Below are 23,188 nucleotides of genomic sequence, written 5' to 3'. Positions count from 1 at the left end.
AAGGATTGACTTAAAATTACATTTAATTTGTGGGCTTAAACATAGGTAATACCAATAGATAGAATGCTGAGACTTTCAGGAAAAGGATACCTGGAGATCCAAATATGGCATCACCACGCATCCACTTAATCAAGAAACCCAAGAGTGGCTCGTGTTTCCTCCTGCCTTTGGCCCTTGCACCCATTCCATCAGCAGGAAGCTCTGTTTGTAAACTCCGTAAGGGTAGGATTTTCTGTTTATTTACTATGGGATCCCTGGTGCTTAGAACAGCACCTGACACACAGTAGATGCTTAATTAATATTTGCTGAATAAACAGAAGAATTCATGCTCTCCTTTAAACTAATCCCTTTTAAAGAAAAAAAAGTTAAATCCCTCACTTGATAATTTGTGTTTTTTTTTTTTGTTAAGTATAGACTGTGGACGTTTTATCTGCTATGCCAGTTGCTGAAACATATTAAGGCTAAATTCTCAAAGGGAAACAGGTATGCTATGCTGCCAGAATATGTAGAAGTAGAACATAATAACTTTATTCAAGTTTGCTCCTGTTACCTGATCCATGAATATTTAAAAGATATTTTATTTTATAAAAACTTACATCTGTAAGTAATGGACTGACCATAACAGAGGGCTTAACCTTGAATACATGGATAGGCTTAGGGGCCCATGAACCCCTAAAATTGTATGCAAAATCTAACAGGTATGTTGGCATGTGTATCTTTTTGGTGAGAGTTCATAGTGTAATCATATTTTCAAAGAAGCCTATGACTGGAGAGGTTAAAAAAATTACTTAACTAGAAACAATCACAAGTCTTTTAAACATGAATTTGTACAAGAAAATAAAATCCAACAGCTCCATCTATGGGTAAGTCGTTACCGCTTAGGAGAAATAATGACAACTACCAGAGATCAGTGCATCTTATGAATGCTTGTGTTTAAATCTTCAGTGTCACTCTAGTGGGAATTTATTAACTACAGTATCACAGTTTTTTTTCCTAGATATAGATGCAAAAATTAGGAGTCTGTTGATGAATTCTACTTACAGTACTTCAGCACCAAAAAATTGGGCAGTTATGCTGATATATGTATGTACAGTTCAACATTTGTCAGTCTTAAAATGCTTATTTATAGTGAAATCTATATAAAACCGTTAAAAACTTCTCTATTTACATTTTTTTAAAAACAAAAAGAATTGCTTCCTTTGCCACAACTTGTCAAAACTGTTACCCTCCCCACCCTCTTACCCCTTGCTCTACTTGTGACAGACAGTGATCACAAGACCCAAACATATTGCTTAAACAAACTGTGTCCTAAAAGGCAGAATGCTTAAAAACATTACATTTAAAACTGTAAATGAATTTTTATACATTTCAAGGGGGGGTTAAACGAAACTATGTAAAAGTTATTTTCAAAGTCTCAGTCCAACATGGATGTGCAATTTCAGTGTTAAGATAGCATCGTATGAATAATTTCTCCTGAACATAACTGAACAAAAGCTTCCTTTGGGCCAGAAAATGTTTCTTTTCCTCTCCTTCACAATGAAACATTTTCTCTTAATTTCTCTTTAAGTTTTCTTAAAGGTGCTGGGCAGAGTGGGAGGTGGAAAGGGCAGGCAATCCTGGTTTACAGGAAATCTGTCAGAAAGAATACGGCCTGCTTTGAAATGTTTACATTTAAATAAATAGAAGGCAAGTGTGCTGCCTTGAGCACAAAGGAACAACGACACAATAAATTAGCATACAATTGGTGAGAATGTACAAGCCATCCAAAAAGCACTTTCCCACTGGTTAGGGATCTGATTTCCACCATCTAAACAAGGATTCTTTAATGCCAGTATTTTTCTAGTTATTTTATAAACTATAAACTGAGCAAATGTAAAATGTTAATCAATTCAACACTTCCAGGGATTTGCAAAAACATACAAGATTTTTTAAAAAACCTGTTCCTGACACACCGTTTCAAAATATGAACTATTCACATTCTCCTTTTCTGATGGTGTTTTGCTCAGTAGAAACCAGTTGAGGAACATTCACAGGAAAAGTCTCTTTCCACTGCACGACAAACTTTTCCATCAGCCGTGGTCCAACAGAGAAATATCAGGTCTTACACGTCACTGTAGATGTGCATCTTTCGTTTTTTTTTTTTTTTTTTCTTTCCTTTTTTTTTTTAAAAGTACATTCCCCTGTGAGTTTTATCTTGTTTTAAAACGCTGCTCCTGCAGGAGTTTCGTTGAAACACTGCTATTTTGGGGTCCACAGCCTAAGCATGGGCAAAGTGCTCTCTTTAGACATCAAAAATCAAGGGCTTCCCTGGACACTTGGTAACCAAGTAGGTTTTAAAGTGCACTCCTGTGTCCAAAACACTTAGGACCGTTCAGCAGAACTCTGAGAGGGGCTGGGCTCGGTTCCATCTTCTGTGCTACTGTCTATGTCTTGCTCCATTGCCGTCTCATCGTCATCCAACTGCTGGCTAGTGAAGTTGTTGAGCTCAAGAAGCCCACTGGGCTCTACAACCACGTTGGAACTAGAGTGACAAGGAATAGCATACTGGGGAATGGCCTGGAAGAGAAGACAGGAGAGAGGCTTTACGGTAAGAAAAAGAACCAGAAGGATGTCCCCAACATCACTAAGGAAGGATAAGAGGAAACTGACATTTACTGGACAACTACTTCACATCAGGCACTGTGCTGGGTGCTCTCACATACAATATTCTACTAAATTCCTTCAAGAACACTATAAGGAAAATAGTATTCCCATTTACAAATGAGGAAACTAAGAGGGTAAGTGACTTAATTGAGGTCACACAGTTGGTCAAGGTTAAAGTGCCAGGATTCAAATCCAAGTTTTGTACAATTTAAAGTGATCTTTCCACTTCTTGATGGCACCAGTTCTAGTAAAGGAGGCTGAAGTCTGTGCCTAATTCAAGAGACAGACATTAAAGGACATTTTCACTCGACCATTAAGCAAATTTTAAATGTAAATGTAGTCAGATTTCACTCATTATTATCTGCAAGATGAAGAATTAATTTGCTGACACCACAAAAAATTTTAAAACCTTCGGTAACCCTCTACTAGTTCAAAAGGAAGTTATTTATCTGGGTCACATAGTAATACTTTCTTGAAAATGAGAGAGGACAATACTGTCTTTTAAACAATAAAAACACCAGTAGACAAACACATATTATGGCCATATTGCCTTGTTAGGTTCTTCTTTCTCAACTTTATTACTTTTTTAAAAGGTCTACCTGTTTATATCATACCCCTGCTTAAAGTTCTACAATCGTTTCCTGTCGTACTTGCTATATAATATCAAACTTCTGATTGTGGCTCCAGGCATATGCCAAACTCACTTGTACCCTGGGCCTTCCCACTAGCTCTTCCCCTCTTCCTGGAGTACTTTTCTTCCAAGTCTCTCCATGGCTGGTTCCATCTTCTCATCTGCATCTTAGCTCCAATGCTTAGGGTAAAAGGCTTTGAGAAGCCTTCCTTCTATGACCATGCAACCAGATCACTGGGTAGGTCCCACCCCCCCTCTATTACATTGTTAATTTTTCTTCATTGCATTTACTGTGTTTGTTAATCTTTCTTCTCACTTTTAGAACGTAAACTCCATGAGAATATGTATCAGAGCACATATCTTGATTATCTTTTTACATTGTTAGATGCCCAGAGCTCTGAACAGGGCTGTCATGCATTAGATGCTCAATAAACATTTGCCAAATGAATAACCTATCTTTAACATTAAAAGTCCCAGAGCAAAATTGAATATCATCATTTGAAAAATATACCTGACCAAAACAATCTTCTTTTGAGGGGGGATGTAAATTTAATTTTAACATTGTCAAGAAAATATTGCAAGATGTCAAGGCACTGAATCTAGGATAGTGGAGTTTTGTGTTATTTGTTTTTCCTCACTCTGTCCCATATAGCCGACCCTTGTGTTCAAGTCCCAGGGGGGTCAGGAAACCTGGATTTTAGTTCAGCTTTGGTTCAGACTTGCTGTGGACCTCTGAATAAGTCACTTCACCTCACTGAGTTTTAGTTTAACCTCGTGTAAAAGGAGATAGAGAAGATACACTCTAAAGATCCTCAAGATTCTAAAATTCTATTAATTCCACACATTCAGACTCCTTCAGAACAGAAGATACATTCATCTTATTTACTCCTCTAGTCTCTGCACCTAGCACAGTGCCTAGAACACAGAGGTTAAATAATACATGTGGCATGAATGAATGAATGAATGAACAAATGAATGAAATACAGATTACATGTCTACAAAGAACAATGCTTTTCACTCAAAGCACTTATTATTAAACATGTTGAATTTTTATAAAACAGTTTTCAAGGGATCAAAGCACTTCTGCAGACTTCTTTCATTCATCCCCGTACTATTTTACCGAAACAGTAAAATCAATACTTCAGGTCAAAGCTAAGTATAATTAGTAAGATCTGAAAATAGTCTAACAATATATTAATGATGATTATAGTAACAGGAGCTATCTTTACGGAGTATTCCTCTATAGCAGACACTTAACAAGCTGCATTATATACATTTTCCCACTTGATCCTCAAAACAACCTTGTGAGGTAATTGATATTGTTTCCATTTCATAGGCAATGAAATTGAAATACAGAGGTTGACTCCAAACCACAATGCTGGTAAGGGGGAGCAAAGGTGAGATTCAAATCCAGGTATTTTTGACTCCAAAAGCTTGATTCTTAACCACTATACCACTGTCCCCTTCTCTCTGACATAGCTACCTAGCACATGGTATATGCTAAAAGTTAGTTGGCATATTCTGCAGAGAGCCTACTCATTAGGTACCATCCTTGATACATGAAGTATATTTTTAGCCGTGTTCATAAAGTGCAGAAAATCATTTCCAAATAAGCAATCCCAAATAATTTCCGACTTAGTGAGTATTCTAATTTAAACCCTCAGGAGCCACAGAAAATTTTAGCAGAAATAGTAATAAATAACTACCATGTATGGGGCAATCACTAAGAGCCAGGTACTGTGCTAGGCGCTTCATCTCACTTTGGTGTAATCCTTCCATCAGTGATGTAGAATAGGCATTCCTTATTTCCGTTTTACTGATGAGGAAACTGAGGCACAGCAGGGTTAAGCAGCCCTGCCCAAAGTTAAACAGTGAGTGGGGAAGCTAGGAACTCCTTCCTTTTCCACCACACTCTAACTTCTTCAGGGGAAAAAAAAACAACAAATCCTTTGTCAAGAATTCCTTAAGGTGTGCCTGGGTGGCTCAGCGAGCGAAGTGTCTGACTCTTGATTTCAGCCCAGGTCATGATCTCATGGTTCTTGAGATGCAGCCCCGAGTCAGGCTCCACGCTGACAGCATAGAGCCTGCTTGGGATTCTGTCTCTCCCTTTCTTTCTGCCCCTCCCCACCCCCTCAAAATAAATAAATAAACTTAAAAAAAAAAAAAAAGAATTACTTAATTCACTAACAACGATTTTTACAGGAGGAACAAATCATTTAATAATTCAACGGCCAGTTCTTTTTGCCTTTAAGCATTTCCCCCCTATATTTATATCATATTTGGATGAATATTGGTCGGTTTGCATTCTCTCATAGCCTGGCATCACGGCAAAGGGAAAGTTTGCCACAGAAACTTCCAAGTCACACAACAGTGAATTTATGGCAAGAAAACAACCCGATACCCTAACAAAGAGAAAAGGAAGTAAAACACAACTTCTAAGGGCTAGTCTGGACTCAATAATTCTTCAGTCTTGATCTATTATGCATGATGACAGATGAGTTTTAGAATGAAGGGAATGTGAGGCATAGGAAGACCTATTGCCAATGCATAATTCATTACATTCACTTACCAAGGCAGGACAGTAACCATAACAAGATTTCTCAGTAACAATGATTGAAATAAAAAAGCAAAACTTTATGGCTAATCCCAACTTAAATATAAAATTAAATCATACAGAAACATTTTCTTACAACATGTTTCTCCAGATACTGCAGTTAATTAAAGTTTTATTGTCCTGAAAACCATAAATCTGTATCAAGATAAAGAAGTGTGTTTTTCAAAGAAAAGGATCCCTAAAATTAACTTGAGATAAAATACAATCCAGTTATATCTCAGGAGTTTTTGAGCAAAGACCGGGGAGCCCAAAGTTTGACCCCATCAAGTTGCTGATTTTCTGGGCTGACTTTACTGAGTTAACACTGGCAAGTATGTTTTGAATCTATAATAACCAAGCTGACATATGGGCTTAGGGCTCTTGATTGTCTCTAAGGTGTGCCGTGATAACATCCACCGATTTTCTAGGATTCTCTACCAGAAAATATAAATTTTTATATTTGTAATAGGTATTAAACCAAATTTGTCAAATGCCATCTCAAAAATAATCACTTTGTCTTTTGCCACCTTGGCTTGACTCTTCCTGTGACATTCCCAAACATGCCAAACCCACAACCCCCAAGATGCCCAATGTTTCTCATGTTCCTTCCAATTCTTACCTGGATGATAATTTCTGCTGGGCTCTCTTCAGCTTTCTTTTGGCCTACATTCTGAATACGCATGAACTGGCCTGTTGTAGGCACTCCTGGTGCATCGATTTTCCTTGTCGTTAAGGGAGGGCCAACAGCAGATGGACTTGAACAGGACTCTCTACATTTCTGTTGCTGGGGAGTGGAATTCGCCATCCCTGCCACCACCACGTGGGTGGAGGGTAATGATCCTGCTTCACCAGTGAGCATACTAGTGGCAAGAGCCTTCTTTGGGGGATCCACTACCATATGCTCTACATTTGTATCAATCTGAGCTTCCATCAAAGACATTTTCAAAATGTCTGACACAGCTGTCTTCTCAGAAGCCTGAATGGGAGATATGCTTGTAACTGGTGATGTCAGCTTAGGCACAGAACTGCCACCAGTTATCTTTGTAACTGTGGGAGGCTGGCGCCCCTCAAAAGTTATCTTTGTAACAGAGGATCCTTGGGTTATAATTGGCTGCTCCACCTGAAAACAAATTGGGGTTGTGTGTGTTACAGCTACATCTCTTTGAGAAAACCTATCAAACACCCCAGATAATATGGCAAAAGAAACATTTGTGCGGTATACTAGGAGGACGTTTTGAAGCTTGGTGTTTTAATACAAGGGCTGGATGGGAAAGTATCTGGTTATTTTTAAGAAACCTAGGGAAAGAGAAGGGGTTGAAAGAACCTCTGTCAAGCCAGCCAAGGTTCATAACATAAAGGAAAAAAAAGTCGCAGCAGCCTTGCTTCCCTTTGGGATTTATATCCCCATATAGTATACCTTCAACCCATTCTCAAATTATTTGTATCATCTTCAGCTTTTAAAAATAAAAAGCAGGGTTTTTTGACTTTTTTTGCTTCAAAGACATCTTACAAATATATTCTCTATACATGTATTTATAATATATACACACATATATACATTACTCTAAAGCCACTGGTTTTCCCTAATATAATTTTTCTTTCGAATATACAGATAATTCCTCTGCAATCTAGAAGATAAATCTAGAAGATAAATTTATTAACTAGAGAGTGATGATGTAAACTGCAAAGGAAGATGTTCAATGAAGCTCCTTAAAAGACTGTGTAGTTTACTTAGCATTACTACCACAGATAAAAGAGTTTACGAGCATAGGAAAAAAAAATTTTGTACCTAAAAAAATACAAATAATTTAGGGATCTCGCTTCTACGTGCTGCTGATCAATGCTGAAGTGATTTCATTTAAAAACTGCCTAGAAAATCAAGTTCTGAGTGCTACGCTTTATTTGTCCTTCCTATATTAATGCGTGCATTTCTTCCCTAATGTCAACCTTCTGATGGGGTAAAGTAATACCAGCATAAATGAGGCTTTTGAGTTTCCTCTTGCCAGGAGAAAGCACTGCTAATCACGATAGGATCGTAATGTTCTCATTTTTTCCATCAACAGAGAAGCTTAACTTTGCATGCTACCAATATTCCGTTACCTGGCTTGCCGGCTGTTTCTCTGATGAGGCTGGGAGCGGCATTTGGCTCTGGGGGGTTTGGGGTTGCACGTAGATTTTTGGTTGGTTCGGAGCCTGCTGCAGTTTAGGGAGCTGCTGCGTGGTTTTCACTGCAAGCACCTGTACTACAGTTTGCGGGGGCTGTGCCATTAAGGTAGGAAGCTGCCTGTCTTTGGCCACCATGGGATGCTGTGTGTGCTGTACATCTGGCTTGGGCTGTGCTTGTTCTTGCTGGAGAGGGGTGAGTTTCTGATGCCTGATGGAAAGCTGGGGCATTTGCGGGAGTTTGTGCTGGAGCTGGTCTGCCTGCAGGTGGATGGTCTGCTTCTGTTTAGTCTGGAAGCACTGCAGAGTTTTCACTTGCAGCTGAGTCTGTTCCAGCTGGGGCTGGCTAAGTTTCTGCTGCTTAGCTGACTGTGACTGAGTCAGGGCAGATCGGTAAAACAGACCTGTCTGAGGGTCTAAAGTGTCCATCTCTTCAACCTCGCCCTCCTCAGTTCCAAGTTCCTCGCTGTGTTTGGTAAAAGCAGTGTGACTGCTTAATGCCTGAGTAAAAAAGGCACAAAGTAAGAATAAAGTAAAGGCACCTACATTGCTACATTTTCCTCAAACTGGAAAAGACTTGGTTATGAGATTCATTCAAAAATTTTCAGAAGAAAGAGCTTAAAAAGACCATGAGACCTCAAGTTTTCTAAATCTAAAGGGGGCTTTAAATTGAGAATCTTGTAATTTCAACTCTTAGAAATTAAGTACTGCAACAACTGGTCTACTCTTTTCTATAAGAAAAGTGGACCCAGAATTTATAGGTAAGAGGAATAAGGTTACCCTGCAAGCACAGCCCAACACAGAAAAAGAACAGGCTCCCTCACTCAGGACACAGCTGTCTAGCCTGGTCATCAGCGATACTGAGCCACCCAAAGAAAGAACACAGCCACCCAGGTATGAGGTGTCCAGAGAAAAGTCAAAGTTCAGAGAAGCCCACTTTGGCCATGCTGTCCAGTAAGTCAGAGTCGCTGTCTGAGGGACACGCCCGTCCGGGTCCCCACAGAGGGCCTCTCCGGTCAGAGTGAAAACGGTTCATCGGGCTTCACCAAACCCGTGTGAACCACCCTCTGTACTAGTCCTCCTCGCCCCTTTGGTCATATTCCGGGCCCAGCAGGCAACAGTTTCCCAGAGGCTCGGCTGCCAGGAGGGAAGGAGACCGGGGAGGGACAAGAGCACTCCTGTCAGCGGAAAAGGAGACTCTCCCGTGTCAGTTTTAACAGCGAGGGGAGGAGGTATTGATCTTGAGCGACATGGTGAGGGCCAGTCTGTTTGACCTCTCTGGGTGCCTTGAAAAAGGTCAATGTCAGGACTGGCCAGGTGAGGGCTAGACTCCAGGCTGAGATCTGGTACCCACTTAAACCTCTGGCCACCTGGCTTCCCTCAGTGACACAAAATCCACCCCAACCTCATCCTTCCCACTTCCTCGTCACGTTATTCCTTCATTCTAAACTTTAAAACTTTTTGAGGTTCCACTGAAACCCTCCCTTATCTCAGAACGACCTTGCACATACAGGTTTTTAATTCAACAATTTCTTTATTGCCTTTCAGGTTAATTTGCTTACAATTAGGATCAACTGCTACCAGTCAAACTGATGGTGATTTATGTGACAACTAATGATACGTCACGCTTAAATCTGGTATCTATGATAATCACTTTGTATAGAGGCAGGATGCTTTGGGTTTAAATCCTAGCTCTGCCACCCAGAGTAAGTTACTTATTTTTACTTAACTTCTGTGAACAGAGTTTCCTCATTTGTAAGAGGGATAATATACCCACCTTACTGGATCACAGTGAGATTTAAACAAATGAATGTATTTAAAGCTCAAAGCACAGTAGCTGACATAAAATTAGCTTATCCCCATTACCCTTGGTACCAGACTTTCTGTTTTATATTAACTCTTTCCCCTTCCCATTGGGTCTCTTCCTCCTATTTAACTGGTCACATATAATAAAAGTCAGATATTTATACCTACTTATTTGTAATGTTTCCCCATGAGAATTCATCATAAAAGCAAAAACCCAAGCAACAAACAGCTAAAGAAGCCAACTTCTATTTCATTTACAAAAATCTCACCTACATGATAAATTCTTCTGTAACAATAAATATATAGAAACAGTGGCCACTTTTGAAGTCACAGATTCATCTAGAAAGTGCCACCCTTTTGAAATGTTCCAAGTTTGCAGAAGATCCAAGAATATTGTTTCTTAATTACTTTCCAGTGTTGAGACTCTCAATTCATTCCCTCTCCTCAGTCCTCACAGATGAAAGAACGACACAAATACTCTTCTTCAATTCAGTTATTTCCTTTCTTACAATAGATGAAACTAAACCTTATTTCAAAAAGGAGCAGTTACAGAAGGTAGGGAGAGAAAGAAGAGATACAACCTGCTGCATAATGTGGGTGATCGCTCCAGGGGAAGATGCCGGGATGGACTTCACCACCACCGAAGTCTGTGTTGCGGTCTGTGACTGAGCCACATGCTGGAGCAGGGTCCGCTGGGGCTGGGAGGGCTGTTGGGGCTGGGAGCGATGGCTGACTGAAAATAGAGGAGGTGATGATATTTCTCCAGAAATCACCACAGCATCTGTAACCAGTAGTCATTTTAAACAAATGTCTGTGAGATTGCGTCACAGAGAGAAAGTGTGGTACTGTGAACTAGGAGGCAGAAGACCAGAGTCTGCCCATCTATGAGCTGTGTGACTCTGAGAAAGTCACTTATCTTCTCTGAGACTCTGTGTTCTCATCTGTAAAATGGGAATAACAGAGCTATTATAAGGATGAGATGAGAAATGTGGAAGCACTTTGAAAACTGTCATCACAAAGGAGGAACAAACCCCTTAAAGTTACATCCTCCTGTGAACCGCACTTACTTTCTCCAAGAACCTTCACCCCATTAAGGTAACAAAAACAATGATGAATTTCTGGAATCAAATCCCAGACTAGTATCTTTAAGGATACTAAGATAATACTTAAGTTACTAAGATGGTATTTTAATTTCTTGGTCCCAGTTCCAAATGCAATACAAAACCCAGAAACATTCGTTCTTTTACATGAAGTAGACACTGTCTTGCAGCCTTACAGTTCCTAAAGATATGAGAGGTCAAAATGATACTGCAGAAAGAACCGGACCAAGAGTCACACCTGGATTCTGTCCCACTCTGCCACCAAACAGCTATGCGAACTTGAAGAGGTCACTCAAATTCTATGAACCTCTAAAAAAACAAAACAAAATTCCATTAACCTCTAAAACTCAGAGGTTTTGCTTTTGTTTGTTTAATGGGATAATAAATTTTTTCTACCTAGAAGAGGATCAAATGAAGTAACAAGCTGAAAATGTTAAGTATTAAAATATAAATTTAATTAAATTATTAAGTATTAAATGTTAACTATCACAATATAAAGTTAACAAAAGAACAGAAAAATCGCTCTTCTTTCATCTTCTGCAATTTAGCTCATGTGACATAAACGGGTGAGAATTCAGTAAGGAAAACAACCCCATTTCTTATTCTCTTACAAAGGTACAAAGGTCCTTCTCTGGTACATAGGGCAAGTGGGGTAAACTATATACTTATGTTTATATTGATAGATAGATGTAAAATGATACATCGACATTGGTGCCAATCCATCATCTTTTACCAGCCTCAACTTCAACTTTTTAAACAGTAAAACATTCACCACCTCTTAGTCTACAGAGCTTTAGAAATGCTTATGGTTACTGGGAAACAAACTTTCTGAAACAAGAACAGAGTACAATAAATCTGTAAAATTAGCTAAGGTTTTTGAGAATATAAAAATCCTCTCAATAACCCATGATTCCAGTGCTCATATATCTTGATCTGCAATTTCAAGTAGCTCCATATTCAAGTGGTTCCAGGTTTAGAAAAATCATAGTGGAATGTCCAAGGGTAAGATGATCACTACAGAAATCAATGTCAAAGTGCTACTTAGGTCTTATGAGTACAGAACTAAAACTACCCAGTGAAATATAAATAAGCTTTATTTATTTTTTAACTCATTCTATCTATATTCTCAAACACAGTTTTTCTACTGTTGCTTATACACACGCCTACATGTGATATAAGAGATTCCAGGCAGCATCACCGGTAAAAATGTAATGCAGTATCTTACTGCGTTTCACAGTATGCTTTATATGTACATTTTAAATTATATGAGTTAACCAAATCTTCCGTATGTGCTCAACCAAACGGAAAAAAAGGGTGTCAGTGTTGACATTAAAACAACTACTGCTGAAATCATTTATCATGTGACTGAGTAGGAGAAAAACAAATCACATAATATTAAAATTGAACAAGCAAATTCATAAAGTTTTTTACTGATGGAAGCATCATCAGAAATGAATGACACTTGAAAGAATAATAAATAAAGATAATTTCTCATGAAATTATCAGATTATATGGAACATTTCTGCTGTCCATACCCATCTTCATAATTATGACATTAGAATCTTATTAAGAAATGAAATGGATTTAACAGACGATCAACTAAAATCATTTAAAAATAATCCTCACTCAAGATACTACAAATCTCTTCACAGTAATTCCCCAGCATGCAGAAACGTCAGAGAAGACTAATACCCACTCCCGGATAATACAAGAGGTCAGGGCTAGGGAGCTGGGTTCGAAGTCAAAGAAAATGCTTAATGTGGCTGAGGATATGATGGGGAGAAGATCATGGAAGGAGGTCACAGAGTGAACATTCAGAAAACAGCTGAATTGACCTTAACTGGGCCATAAGAACAGGATAAAACAGTCATTTATTTCTGTAAACAACTTTTATTTTTTCCAATGTCAAACTGCTCACTTCTGAGAAAGGATCCCACTGTCCTGCAAAAGGAAAGTCTCCTTTTCACTGAGCGGAGCTTACCTTTCCTCTACCAGATCAGAGTAGAGCGCATCCATTTAACTGGTTCCCCCCAAAACAACAATATTTTACCTTCAGTTATGCTACAAATGGATGCACACCACTTACCTAGAAGGGGAAAAGCAACCTCTGTCCCCTCATCAGTGCGTTCTGAAAAGGATAAGTAAGGGAAGAAATCATAGGTCTTTTCTTCTATTTACCAACTGATAATCTAGTCTATCCCCAGAAGTTAATACTGATTTCCCCAACATACTGTCCTCTGCTTTATTTAGCTTTTTGCTAAATATCTCTGAAGAAAGATGCTAGATGGCTTTCCACAGTCTTTAACTGGCTTTTCCCTTTTGGCAATTTTAACCCATTAGTCTTAAAAATATCTCCAAAAATGATACCATACAGTCCCTCTTCTGCTTTGGTAATATTTACATCCTTTAAGTATCTGTAACTTTATGTTCTCTTTTAATTACTGCTTAAGAAAACTCAAGACAGGCATTCTTTATATATTGCCTTGTAAGTCATTTCTCCTAACCCCTAATTATTCGCATTACTATTCTCTGAACTATTTCAAATCTCAAGGTAACGAAGTGTCCAAAACAGAAGGCAGTATTCCAGGTGTGGTCTCGCCAGAACACGAGAGAAAGAATCTATTATCCTTCCTGTTCCACTTTTCTATCTATGCCATCCAAAACTCTCATTAGTGTTTTGCTGCCAGACCACATTTGAAACAAATGCCTAATTTGCCTTCCACCAGAACTCCTAAGTATTTACAGGGACTTAAAGTTTCCCACATTTTTTTTCTTTACATCAAAAAAGGTATTGGATTTTATACCTCCTTTCTCCCTTGACCCATCTCCCCTCCCCTCTCCCCTCCACCAAAACTAAAAAATTTAGATGCATCAAAATATTTATTCTTCTGTAAAAGGGATTTTATCCTCTCTCTACAACTGTCACCCTGTATTCACAGACGTTATTTATGGCCAACTTGCAATTTTTTATTAGCTGCCAGTTTGTAACAACTGATTGGTTTTCTTCCCTAGTCATTAAAGACAGGGTTAAGTCCCAAGGACAATGAAAATTTGCTTTCAGAGCAAACTGGAAAAAGATCTAGAAATATAAAAACTATATTCTCCCCCAAACAACCATCCCATCAAATCCAGAAAGGTAGCTCTCCTACCTTAATACTACTTTTTAAGAGGACACCTACCAGTAGTGATGTATTCAGCAACTAGTTCTGACTCTACCACAGCAATGGATGGACTCTCAGGAGAATGTCTCTTTTCCTGGGTCATCTGAATAGGCACTGCCATCTGACTCAAGTCAATAGTGGGTTGTCTTGGTTTAGATTCCAATTTTTCCTTTACTGCATAGAAAAGGCAGGGGAAAAGTTAACTTTTGTTACAAACAAGTATCAAAACCAGAGTTGTCCATGGGAATAACGAGCCAGACCTCTGGGGTGCCACGACTGGCGGTGACTAAGGAGACAGTGAATTGAAATGAAAAAAGCAGACTGCTCTATATGGTTGTATGGGCACAACTTATGCAACCATTACCAGCAGCCTAGCAAGAAGGACATATGCAATCAGACTAAAATCCCCCATTATGACTAGGCTAAAAAATCGGTTTCCCTTGTACACACTCCTTTTAGAACATTTCCTTTACCCTTCTTCAAGGTAGTTCCTGGTATTCTGGAGTTTACCAACCTGAAAACAAAGGGTGAATAGGCAGTATACAGCATGATTTGCTCTAGATCATACCTACCCAGAACAGACAATACAATGACTAGTTTAATTTGATCTATTAAAAATTTAAGATAATCCCCAAAGAAATGTTACCAAGTATTCAATGACTGTTAAAGAACAAAAATCTTCAGTGTTAGGAAAAAATGACCTCTCTGTTCCTACAAAAATGTTTTATGGAGTGGTCTGGGATCAAGAATGGGTTCCATGGATAAATTTACTTTCTATCTTGTCATTTTTTCTATAAAATCTACTTACTCGGTTTTCACCCTCTGTGAGACATTAATGGAAATGGCTGAGTATGTCAAAAACAAGAAACTAAGGAAAGGCCTAAGGCCAAAAGTAACACCAATAGAAAGATTAACCAAAGATACTAAGTGCTCATATTCTTTGGCTAGTGTAAGGTGGATGTTACAACAAATAGTTAGTTACCAGTAATTAAGTCCACTGAGTGATCATTCAGATTATTCCCACGAAGCATATAAAGTGACAAAATCAAGATAATCATTTAAACAAAGAAAGCAAAACCAAACCAAAATAATACCACAGTCACCCCACAAGTAGAGAGGACACTGAATTAGGAATCAAAAGACATGGAGTCTAACTCTGCCACTAACCAATTGGGTAACTTCTCTGGATCTCAGTTTACTTATGCATAAAATGAATGGCTTGGATGAGATCATTGCTAAGGTCCCTTAAATACTCTAACAATCTTTGACTGATTGTAATAGAAAAGTCAGTAATAACTAACATGGGTTTTGCCTAGTTTATTGAAGATATTTAGTAACTAGAAATACTAGTGGGATCTTGTTAAATGAGGGCAGCTTTGCATGGAAGCTCAAGTGGTTAAATGATACAATGAAAATATAAAGATAAAACCAATTAGAATGCTAGCAAGGGCCATCAATGGTGTTTTATGACCACAAAATTGCCCCACCAATATCAAGGAGGATGGCAGGGGACCTTCAATCTGCCTCCTACTCTTCTCAAATGGAACTGACATCTATGCCACATCTATCCTTGTGCTTAGAAATGATAGAAACTACTCCCTTCTGGTGAAAGAGGCAACAGGATTGCCCATTTCAAGCAGGAGACAGAAAAGAAAGGGCTCTGCCATTTTTTTCCCTCCCTAACTAGTCTATCCTTTAGTACTCCTGTGCACATCTTATTGAACTGACAAGTAAACAGACTGCAGCAATGATTATAGACCAGTCCAGAGGGGGGAAATGTGCTCAAATAATAACAAAGAAAATATAACAGTGGTAGTATTTTAGCACAACCCATCTCTAGAGAAAACATGCTTCATTCAATTGAGCATGTGAATTCATACCTGTTGTCTGTTGGAGTTCTAATAGAGCTTTGATTGTTGAAGTAGCTGATTGTGATTCACTGGATACATCCTGATAAATTATGGTGGGGCTAGTCTCCATTGCAATCTCATGTTCTGACCAATCCTGACGCCGGGAAGCAATTACATGAACTACAGGCTGGGAATCTGTTTTATATTAGTTAAAAAAAAAAAACCCTATAAACAAAGTTTCTCTTAAAAAAAACAATTTGTTTTTTTTTTTTTTTTAAATCTTTGTATTTATTGTAAACTTCATGCTTTATCTCCCCAAGAAGACTGTAAGCCCCCACAGGGCATATCTTTCATGTCTGTATTCACTTACTCATCCATTCATTCACTGATTCAACAAACTGGGCACCTATATGCAGGAGTCTATATTTGGCATTGAGGATATAAAGGAGCTTACAGAGTACTCAGAGGATGCTCAAGAAGCACACAATCTGGTTGGGGAGACAGACATGTAAAAAGACAAATTACAATTCAATGTGATAACTGCTATAATAAATAGGTGTGCATTTGTCTAAGTAGATGTATGTTTGTGTATAGTAAGAACAAAATGCTGTAGGAGTCTTTATTTTCCCCAATGCATCTGAAAATGTGTTTTGTATTACAACCTGAGCGTCCAGTCAACATTACTTATTTTTGGATGGCTGAACTACAGAAAAGAAATCCTGTCCGCCAATAACAAGAATGGATAGATGATCTAGAATCAGGATGATATAATAGCACACGTATAACATCAGAGTTCAAAGTCTTAGGTTACAGCCCCAGCTCTATCTATTATTCGCAAGTTGAGTCCTTGGGTTTTAGTGTCATTATTTCTAAGTTGGCAATGATAAAATTACCTATCTACCTCACAGGACTTCTGAGGATATAATGAAATAATATATGTAAAAGAGCCTCATAAACTATGAAGGACAACAGAAATGTTATTGTTGCTGTGTCCTAAAAGTTCTCAATTCTGAGATGTTGTGTTAGTTTGAAAATAAATTAAGGCCCTAATTCAAGGCTTATTATATTTATGCTAAAGGTAGGCAAGTAAATACTAAATGTGCATCAAACGAAGCAACAAATTATTGAGTTTTCCATCTGCAGAATAATCAGGTTGGACTAGACTATTATTAAGCTCCTAAACTCCTTTGTCCAGGACACCATACAGGACAAAAATTATGGAGGATATAGAGGCACAATCCCCACCGCCAAGTTTAGATTACAATGGAGGAGACCTAAAACAAACATACATATAGCTTTGTATTCTTGGGAAAAATCAAATGACTAGGGCAAACAAGACAAATATATAGAAAGAAAAAGACTGCTTTGAATTGGATTAGTCAGTGAAAGCATCATAGAAGAATGAAAAAAATTCATATAAACGAGAATAAATTCAACAGAAGTTCAACCTTCTTTGAACCTTATATTTTTGAAAACCACAAAGTTGTCCAAACAGATTGGGGAAGGCAAAATGACTCTTAAAAAGAAAAAAGGCTTCCCAAAGAAAACAAATCAATATACAATAGCACTGGAATTTTTAATTACCATTAACAAACTGTATTCTCTGCCCCTCAAACACTGAGTAGAATATATGCCACACCAGGGAGGTATACCCTCCCCCCAAATTCTAGAAGACTGAAGGACACTATCCTATAATGCCAAATGTCATGTGATGCACATAACAATTTTTCTTTACTCATTCTAAGTAGACAATAGAACTTACACCTAAAAGAACTAATTTTATTAGGGAATCATTCTTTTTATAAAACCTACGTTCTCAAATTTAAGAAATTCTCATGGCAATGTAAGTATTCCTTGGCTAGGTGAGAGAACCTACAGGCACGGAATGACTGCAACCCAATACTGTAACATTCACTGAAAATCCAAGAGAAAGCAAGGATTGCATCTGTAGAGAGATAAGGTAGAAATAGACTGAGAAAGGAAAACAAATTTCCACATGGGAGCACCTGTCAGAGACATCAACGCACAAAACATTATCCTGTGGGGAGGGACTGGGGAGATGGTTCACTCTTTCTGCCCACACCCAGAGAAGAGCCAATCATCACACAGTATCACTGCGGCAACTTCAACAGCTGAGACAAAGAATGAGTGTGTGAACCTAGATGTGAAAACCATTCCTTGAGTGATTTTCCTCTCTACTCTTGGCTTCTTCTTAGACTAGATAAATCTACTGCCTATTGAGTCTGATGCTGAGGTCAGGGTGCAATAACCGAGACACCAAGAGCCTGATCTCACAGTACCATTCGATTATGAGGATGGTGGCCCGCTAACCCTCACATGTCTTTCCCCATGGGTCATTTAACAAATATTTCCTGGACATCTACTGCCTGTTAGGTACCAGAAATACACACTGTACTGTTATATGCAGAGGCAGATCAGGCATCTCTGTGGAAGAATGCCTCCTGTGACTTTACCATAAAAGGCCTATAACACACTTTCATAGAATAGTAAGACCTCTCAGCTAGCAGGGATCTAACAGTTCACTTAATGCTATCACCAATCCTATACTAAAATCTTCACATATCCCCCACCAATCAAGAAATTGCCACACCAGGGGCACCTGGGTGGCTCAGTCTGTTGAGCGTCCGACTTCAGCTCAGGTCATGATCTCACACTCTGTGAGTTCGAGCCCCGCATTGGGCTCTGTGCTGACAGCTCAGAGCCTGGAGCCTGCTTCGGATTCTGTGTCTCCCTCTCTTTCTGCCCCTTCCCTGCTCATGCTCTGTCTCTGTCTCAAAAATAAATAAAAACATTAAAAAAAAGAAACTGCCACACCAGAGAACTCACTACTTTCTAATATAGTTTCCTTCCATTTCTGCAGTTATGACAATGAGAAAATTTTCTTATATGAAATGGAAAACAGGTCTTCCTGTCTACCCAGTGGTTCTAGTTTCTGTCCACGTATCCACAAAGATCAATTCTTTTCCCTCTTCCATGTCACAGTTCTCAGGAAAACTGACAACCCCCATGTCCCCAACCCAATCCTCATCTTCTCTTCTCCATGAGAAATGTCCTGTTTCCACTGACCATTCCTCATATAAAATGATTCCCAGATGCCTTACGCATCTAAATCATCCCTTCTAAACTAAACCTAAGATGTCTATGTCCCTTCTATGATATAATATATACCTTCCCTCTGAAGTACTGTCCTAAAACCCAAGGCCTTCACAGTACGTAACTGCCTAGACAGCATCACTCAAAATGTTTCAGAGAACATTAGTTCCTCAAGATGTTCTGCAAAAGGTTCTATGGTCAAAAAAGTTGGGGAGTGTTTTACATTATATACATCACTCTTCATTTTTCACAATATATATTAGCACATAACGGCTCTGAAAAGTTCTGTAGTAAGTATGTTTTGCCTAACCTGGATTTATTCCCCACCCTCACCGTAATCTACTGAGATCATAAAGCTTCTGGAAAAATCACCCTAGAAACAAATTTGTGACCTCCTTAAAGTGATATCTTATGCATTTTTTAAAGTGATGTCTTTTATATAGTATACAGGATGCATTTCCGTATTTACCTCATACCTTAAATCCATCTTAAATCCCTACTCTTGGTTTTCTCTCCTTGTTCTTTCATTTTACTTCATATAATCTTGTATTCTACCCAATCCACCTTAAAACCTTCTGGAAATAAACAAAATATAAATAATCTTTAAATTTTTCTTTCTTTTTTTAAAATCTGGGGGGCACGATCTTGGGGTCATGAGTTCAAGCCCCACGTCAGGTGTAGAGATTACTTTAAAACAAAATCTTGGGGCACCTTGGGGCGCCTGGGTGGCTCAGTCGGTTGAGCCTCCGACTTCGGCTCAGGTCATGATCTCACGGTTCGTGAGTTCAAGCCCCACATGAGCCTCCCTAGTGTCAGTGCAGAGCCCATTTTGCATCCTCTGTCCTCTTTCTGACCCTCCCCTGCTTGCGTGCTCTCTCAAAAATAAACATTAAAAAAAAAATCTTAAAAAAAAAAAAAAAATCACAGTTCTTTTTAACTCTTCTTACAACATTTTTGTAAGTCTGAAATTACATTAAAAGAAAAAGTTACCAAAGCAGGGGAGGGGCAAAAACCACAAAAGCAATATAAAGGAAAAATGAACTGCTATGTAGTGCTTACATTTCCATTAGGTTTGATCCTCGTATAGTTTGAAAACCAGCATGATCTTAGACTGACCAAAATCTTTATCCCTTTCTTTCACTTTAAATCATAGCATATATATTCCCAGCTCCTGGTCTTTGTGAGAATGCACTAAAAACAGTAGCAGCGGGGTGGGGAGGGGGGAGGAATGTAGATTATAATAACTGGCTTTATAGTCAACTATATTAGATATACCTATTCTGAACTGAAATTTTTCCATATTACAGAATATTTTTAAAAGAAAAAATATGTGATGATACAGAACAAATAAAAATACATGAAACCATGTATAATAACAGACTGAACAGCAGAAAACCTTAGATGGAATTACTTCCAAAAATAGCCAAACTTTTGTCCCATTCTTAGAATGAAAACTGAAGACTGCCTAATGAAATGGCATGTTTGGGAAGTAATGATTGGCTCATAGCTCCCTCAGATAAAGACTAGCAAATTCAAAGGAGAACCCTAGATTATGGATATAAAAACATCTACTGTTCATGTTCCCCTCTTAGCACCAACTCATGAGCTAAATATTTTACCTGCTCTCTATAAAAATATTTCTCAAGGGAAAAAATGGCTAGTATTATTCAAGGAACCAGAGGCTTAAAAATAAAAGAGGGAAATGCAGCTGATGTGTTGAAGTAAGAATGGAATCTGTAAATATCAAATCATTAAGAAATAAAGATAGAATGAAATAGATAATAAGCATCACTCCATGGTGACTAGTACAGAGACTAATTTATAATCAGTATAGAATGATAAACTAAATCTCAGTAAATTGATTCAGAAAATATTACTATCATTGATAACATGCTGAAGAAAACTATCTACTTTGTAAAATGAGTGCCATATAGTTTGTTAAAATCAACGTTTTTATTTATTTTTAATTGATGAGTTTTCAAAGACCATTTCAAATGCTATCTCTTTTGTGAAGCTTTCTTACCCTTTTCTCACTGGAATGTGAATTTTTAGCCTTCGGCATTTTTGTTTGTTACTAATAAACTTATTAAACTACTACTGAAGTTATGCACGTGTATTTTTTAATCCCCTACTCTAGATTTTAACAAGAACTATATTTTACTCAATGTTTACAGGGCCTAGCACAATGCTTAGTATGTAGTATAGACTAATAAGTAACTGTCAAATAATTGAAGTAATGGATTAAGGGAATAATCAGCAATATGAACCATGTAAGCAATCTGAATTTCCCACTAATCTGGGAAGACTCCTTTAAAGAATTAAAATAATAAAAGTGTATAATATGAAGAATCTGCAGTAGAAAAATGAAGATACCTAGAAAGCACTCCTGAGAGAATAATGGGGAAGTGAGGAGAGGGAATGGAGTGAGAGAGCGATGACCAGGGGAAGATAAACAGCTTTGCTTATTAGATGCATCCGAGCATACAAGCAAGCATAGGCATAAATACACCCACCACCTGACAATAAGGGCAGTTAAGGTAACTGATAGACATGAGTATGAGATTTGCAGGTCTCAAAGCTTATGATTAAAAATTTATTTCAAGAGACTTCCTAGATGAACAACATAACTAAGATAGCACTGAGGATGAAGAGCTTCCCTACTCTGGAGTCTGGCTTCATAGCTCCTTTCTTATAATTAGGACAACCATACAGTATCATCTAAATTAGGAAACCTGTGAGAGTGGAAAGGCATGCTATTAATAATTAGGCTAGAACAGATATAAACGAGGACTTGTGCTATGCAAACGGCAATGTATGGTCACTCTATTTATAGCCCACTCATGGCCCACCTCTGGCCACTCTGATTCTTTCTCAAGGTTCAACAATAACCATTCAAAAGATACATTTACCTTCCTGCATACTTCTTCTTACCCAGAAGGAAACAAAAAGAATCACAGCACTAGCCAGTTTGATAATACCTACCTGTCAAAATCATCATCTAAAGTTTACCAATTATTTGGTAACTTTGGATGAACATCATGCCATGCCATCATGAACATAACAGTAAGCCTTACCAAAAACAAAACTTCAGCTCACTGATTACGTATCAAACAAAAGAAAGTAAATCAAAAGACTCCACAAGTCAAAGCACACGTTTGTTTGAAATCCCTATATGCAACTATTTCGGAACTAGGGTACTATGTCGGTAATAATTACGATAAGTCAGGAGTAAAATGGATCTTACCTTGGGAACTTTGGGAGGACTCTGTAGAAGAGGAACTACTATCTGTATAACTCTGTGGGTCTTCCTTTCCCTCTTGAATAGATGAATTACCAGCTTCTGCTACCCTAGATGCTTGCTGTAATGTTTCTGTGACCAGCTGCCTTGTTTGTTCACTAACAACTGTGGCTTGAAATGTCACTGGTTTGGGTTTAATAAGAACCTAGAAGAAAAGCAGAAATATACCCAGTTTAAATTTTAGAGCACTATTTAAAACTTCTAGTCATGAACTAATATTTTCCAGACATGGGAAACAGCATTCTGTACGTTAATTATGCTTTGGGCACAGCATTGTTTATCAAAGACTAATTCCATCTATGAACAAATTACAGTCAAGCCACATACAACATTTTAAATGGTACATGCCAGAATGCAACAGCCATAATTCTGACAAGAGGCTCTGTCCCTGTTTTTTCTTGTCTATAATGACTTCAGAAGTCATTTACAGTCTGTTGGCTATACACTAGAATGACAGCCAGCCACCCACCATGGATTTCAGATGCCTAGATTCCCAATGGCACAATAACAGTCCAGAATTTCTTCCTTCTGAACATTTATTTTATTTTTTTGAGAGAAAGAGTGAGAGGCAGACAGACAGACAGCGCACGAGCAGGGCAGGGGCAGAGAGAGAGGGGGACAGAGGATCCGAAGCCCAATCATTTGGGCTCTGTACTGACAGCAGACAGCCCGATGTGGGGCTCGAACCCATGAACCATAAAATCGTGACCTGAGCAGAAGTCGGGAACTTAACCAAGCGAGCCACCCAGGCACCCCCTGAATATTTATTAACATAATAAAAACAAAACCCTAGTTTGTTTAAACCACCATTCTTCAGGTTTCTTTTCAT

The 23,188-nt window shown here is 38.3% G+C and overlaps 1 protein-coding gene across 14 annotated transcripts in view; it reads right to left on the bottom strand.

Moving 5' to 3' along the window:
- Positions 1 to 504: 504 nt before the first annotated feature.
- EMSY (EMSY transcriptional repressor, BRCA2 interacting) overlaps positions 505 to 23,188 on the bottom strand; it is an 87,679-nt gene continuing 64,995 nt past the window's right edge. For 6 of the 14 annotated variants that reach the window (XM_053900115.1, XM_019449876.2, XM_019449875.2 and 3 more), the window contains 8 exons: positions 22,306 to 22,504; positions 15,978 to 16,142; positions 14,116 to 14,271; positions 13,023 to 13,064; positions 10,418 to 10,617; positions 7,968 to 8,531; positions 6,487 to 6,987; positions 505 to 2,556 (listed from right to left, as the gene is read on the bottom strand). In XM_053900115.1, the coding sequence (XP_053756090.1) occupies positions 2,362 to 2,556; positions 6,487 to 6,987; positions 7,968 to 8,531; positions 10,418 to 10,617; positions 13,023 to 13,064; positions 14,116 to 14,271; positions 15,978 to 16,142; positions 22,306 to 22,504 (2,022 nt within the window). In that variant the 3' untranslated portion in view covers positions 505 to 2,361. The remainder of the gene's footprint in view (positions 2,557 to 6,486; positions 6,988 to 7,967; positions 8,532 to 10,417; positions 10,618 to 13,022; positions 13,065 to 14,115; positions 14,272 to 15,977; positions 16,143 to 22,305; positions 22,505 to 23,188) is intronic. The other 8 variants (XM_019449882.2, XM_019449878.2, XM_019449879.2 and 5 more) reach the window with 5 other exon arrangements.

Source organism: Panthera pardus, unplaced genomic scaffold (genome assembly GCF_024362965.1).
Source record: "Panthera pardus isolate Hobbes unplaced genomic scaffold, ASM2436296v1 HiC_scaffold_12, whole genome shotgun sequence".
In the NCBI taxonomy this organism is placed as follows: domain Eukaryota; kingdom Metazoa; phylum Chordata; class Mammalia; order Carnivora; family Felidae; genus Panthera; species Panthera pardus.
Note: the sequence above shows the minus strand (reverse complement) of the source record. Positions and strands in the feature narration are given on the sequence as shown.